The 4,386-nt window shown below is 70.6% G+C and overlaps 1 protein-coding gene across 1 annotated transcript; it reads left to right on the plus strand.

Moving 5' to 3' along the window:
- The first annotated feature begins 1,888 nt into the window (after window positions 1-1,888).
- CCR10 (C-C motif chemokine receptor 10) lies at window positions 1,889-3,883 on the plus strand. The gene is made up of 2 exons (XM_026071192.1): window positions 1,889-1,900; window positions 2,801-3,883. The coding sequence occupies exons 1-2, from the start codon at window positions 1,889-1,891 to the stop codon at window positions 3,881-3,883; spliced, it is 1,095 nt and encodes a 364-aa protein (XP_025926977.1).
- Window positions 3,884-4,386: the final 503 nt, after the last annotated feature.

Consider the following 4,386-nt stretch of genomic DNA (forward strand, 5'->3'; position numbering starts at 1 on the left):
CGGGCGGGGCCGGTACCGGGGCCGGGGCTGGGCCGACAGCCCTGGCCCGGACCGTGGCCCGAGACCTCGGGCACGGGGAGAGCGGGGCGAGGGGTGGGAAACGCATGGGGAGAGCAGGGTGTGGGGAGAGCAGGGTGTGGGGAGAGCATCGCACGGGGAGAGCAGGGCGTGGGGTGGGCATTGCACAGGGTGGGAAATGCATGGGGAGAACATTGCACCAGGCGAGCCTTGCACAGGGCGAGCATCACACTAGGTGAGCGCTGCACGGGGACAGAGGGGTGTGGGGAGAGCACTGAACTGGGTGAACAGGGCATGGGGTGAGCAGGGCACTGGGAGACCATCGCACCGGGTGAGCGGGGTATGGGGCGGACAGGACACGGGGCAGACAGGACACAGTGATGGCAGAGCCAGGAAGCTCCTTGCACGGCAGGGGTGGACATGACCCGGGGAGCACCTGAGCACTGGCGGTTCCCGAGCAGCCTGAAGACCTCACTGTGGCCAGCCGGGTCCCTGGGGGCCACCCATGACCCCCCCCCCCCGGCAGCCCCGGCGGCTGCAGCAGCAAAGGCAGGGAAAGAGTTAAGCGGTGTCTGCCGCTGGTATCGCAGCAGATGTGGCAGCGGCTTGCAATCAAGCAGCAGATTAAGGCCTGCAGGTTTAGGGTTCGCCTGTGTCTCCAGTGGTGCAGAAGGCCTGGATTTAGCCTATATCCATTCCCAAACATCCCCAGACACCCGCAGAGGGGATGGGGCGGGGGGTGGCCGCCGCCTGGCCTACATACAGTCCCTGCCCCCCAGACGGCACAGCGCCCCGTGGTCCCCAGCTCTGTGGGGCCGGCACCGTGCCCAGGAGCCAGGAGCAGCACCCCAGCCCGGCCTGCAGGACCGGCCCGTGCGGGGGGCTTTGTGGGGTCCCTGCCGGCAGGTGCCTGGAGCCAGGCCCAGCCGGCCCCACGCACCGGGGCGCTCAGTGCCCAGGGGCCCGGCCGAGCAAATGTCACCTGCGCCGCAGCGGGTGCTGGCGCCGCTTCCTGTGCGGGGACCGAAGGGAGAACAGAAAGCCCCAGGTGCAGGGCTGCGGGGAGCCGGGGCGCCCGCCAGGCATGCTGCGGCGCCGGCCGGGTCGCCATGGCCCCGGCACGGCACCAGCCCGGAGCACCAGCAGCACGGGAGCCGGGCTGGATGGGAGCAGGCCCTGCCTGGCCAGTGTGCGAGGGCTGAGCTGGGATAAGCATGGAGAAAGGGGGATTGAGGGATTACTGCAGCGAGAGGCAGAAAGCCTATTACAGCCTGGGATCAGTTTGCTCCCCCCCCCCGGGGAGAGGAAAACCGGCCTCTGCCCCGCAGACACTAATCTGCACTGCAATGAGGAGCTGGGAATTTCACTGTCGAGCAGCAACAGCCGGCGGTACGGCCGCACAGGGCACGGAACCGCCGTGGTGGAGCGCCCAGGCCCCACGGGCGAGCGGCCATGCAGGGCGCCCGGCGCCCCGGTTCCTGCAAGGGCTGCGTTTCCCATTGGAGCGGCATTCTGGGACTGGCTGCAGGGCCGATGTGCTGCCCCACACCTCAGCCCCACACCGGCCTGCCCACAGCCCTCCAGCCTCCGCTCCAGTGTCCGGCCCCGTGGCCAGCGTGACGGGGCTCAGCAGGGCTTGGCTATTTCTGTCCCCTGGCGTGCAGACACCGGCTACAAATTTGGAGCTGTGGGGAGGTGCGCTCGGGAGCGGGGTCGAGCCTTCCCCTCCTTCCTCCCCCTTGGGGCCGGGCTTGTGTTCTCAGCTCATCTCTCGGTATCGAGCGGGGTACGTGGTCAAACCACAGTTGCAGAGCTCAGAGGTGCAGCGGGCTCCAGACCTGCCAGGCAGGGAGGAGCAGGGTGCCGTGCAATGGAGGAGCAGGTGAGGGCTCCCACGAAGGGCTCGCTGGGGACCGGGTGGGTGCATCCCTCGCTGGCTCTTACTTTCCTCTTAGCTGTGCTTCCATAAGGCTTTGTGGGTTCAACGCCAAAAAGCAAAGTGCTGGAGCAGAGCGGGGCAGCTGGTGCTCCAGGTGCCGCGGTGCTCCAGGTCCTGGGGTGCTCCAGGGCCCAGAGTAGGGCAGGCGCTGGGGGAGCTGTGGGGAAGCCGCCTCTCCTGGCGCTGGTGGGGCTGAAGACACCCGCGAGCCCGGTGCAGGGGAGGGGGTCCAGCCCCGCCGCCCCATGCTGCAGGCTGCTCCGAGCTGGGAACCATGCCTGATCCTGGCCTCGGCCACCACGGGGGCCTGGTGCAAGGCTGCGGTGCCGTGCGTCCCCCTTGGAGCAGGGCTGGGGCGCTGGGAGCTGGGGGCATCGCACACATCTCCCTGCGAGGCAGCCATCCCCTGGGAGCTGCTGGCTGGGAGCTGCACCGGTGCCTGTGGCTGGGCCGGCTCCGGCTCCCCGGGGACGTGCAGGGGCAGGGGGGGTGCCGGGGGCTGGTGTTTGGAGCTGCTCCCTGCCGGCAGGCTGACGGTTGGTGGCGGGATGCAGGGCTGCGCCTCGCCACCTGGGAACAGCGCGGCTGCTCTTGTAATGACTGAGCGCGCGCGAACCTCCCGCCGCCTGGGCGTGGGGCGGAAACAGCGCCCTGCGCGGGGCCAGGGATGTTTTGAGCCTCCCCGTGGCGGGTTTGGGGCTCGCCCTGGCCGTGCTGCGACGTGCAGCACTGTGCAGCACCATGCAGTGCTGTGCTGTACTGTGCAGCACTGTGCAGTGCCGTGCAGCACCATGCTGTGCTGTGCAGCACGGAGCCACCCTGACTCAGGCTCCCTCTGCGCAGGCCACCCCCAGCCCCGCGGCCGTGGAGCCCACCGCCACCACCGACTTCTACTCCTGGGCAGAGGGGTACTCGTGGGCGGCCGGCGCGCTGCCCGAGCTGTGCGAGAAGGAGGCCGTGCAGGGCTTCGCCCGCACCTACCAGCCGGCCATCTACCTGCTGCTCTCGCTGCTGGGCGCCGTGGGGAACGGGCTGGTGCTGCTCACGCACACCCGCTACCGCCGGGCGCACAGCATCACCGACGTCTGCCTGCTGCACCTGGCCCTCTCCGACCTGCTGCTGCTGCTGACGCTGCCCTTCGCCGTCACCGTCACGCTGCAGGGCTGGGCCCCGGGCACGGCCGCCTGCAAGGCCCTGCAGGGCCTCTACGCCCTCAACTTCTACAGCGGCTTCCTCTTCCTCACCTGCATCAGCGTGGACCGCTACGTGGCCATCGTGCGGGTGCCGGCCGCCTGCCGCCTGCGCCCGCGGGCTCGCCGCTACGGCTGGCTCACGGCCGGGCTGGCCTGGCTGCTGGCCCTGCTGCTGGCCCTGCCCCAGTTCGTCTACGGCCGAGCGGAGCAGCACCAGGACCTCTGGCTCTGCCGCGTGGTCTTCCCGCCGGCCATCTCCCGGGCGGCCCGCGGGGCCACCAACCTGGCCCAGGTGGTGCTGGGCTTCGCCGTGCCCTTCCTGGTGATGGCCTGCTGCTACGCGGCCGTGGCCCGCACGCTGCTGGCGGCCCGCGGTGCCCAGCCCCACCGGGCGCTGCGCGTGCTGCTGGCCCTCGTGCTGGTCTTCGTGGCCCTGCAGCTGCCCCACAGCCTCATGGTGCTGCTGGACACGGCTGAGCTGCTGGCCAGCTGGGAGGCCAGCTGCACCCAGAGCCGCCGCAAGGACCTGGCGCTGCTGGTCACCGGCGGGCTGGCCTGCCTGCGCTGCTGCCTCAACCCGCTGCTCTATGCCTTCCTGGGCCAGCGCTTCCGCCGCGAGCTGTGGCTGCTGGCCAGTGACGCCGGCTGCGTGCGGCCCCTCGACCCGCGCTGCTCCGGCTGCCCCAGTCCCCGCCGGCGGAGCTCGCTCTCCACCTGCCAGGACGTGGCATAGGGATGCTGCGCCCCATGGCTGGGCAGGGACCTGCACCCCCACTGCCTCCCTGGGAAGAGCTTCATTTTTGCACGAACACTGTGCCCAGCCCCACGGAGCTGCACAGCGAGGCAGGACCAAATGGATGGCACGGTGCCCCGTGCATGCGTGGCAGGGGGATGTGCAGCCTGGCAGCACCCTGTGCATCACTGAGCCAGCAGACAAGCAGCTGGCGGTGCCCCATGCACGCATGGGCAGGAGGACGGTCAGCCCGGCGGGGCCCCCCGTGCTGCCGTGCCGGGGTGCAGCGCCCCAGGGCTCCGGGGTCCGTGCGGTGCCTGTGAGCCGCGGATGGCCGACGCGATGCCCCGCGGCCCCCGTGCGGCCCTGCGTGCTCTGGGGTGCCCAGCGGCACCCGGCAGCGCTTGGGGCAGGGATGGGGTGACCGCCTCTGCTCCCACCCTTGCTGGCAAATAAACGGCGTTGGCGCCCGCCGGAGAGCGGCCGTGTCGGTGCGGGCCGGG

This window comes from Apteryx rowi, unplaced genomic scaffold (assembly GCF_003343035.1).
Source record: "Apteryx rowi isolate R43461 unplaced genomic scaffold, aptRow1 scaffold_323, whole genome shotgun sequence".
NCBI lineage: Eukaryota > Metazoa > Chordata > Aves > Apterygiformes > Apterygidae > Apteryx > Apteryx rowi.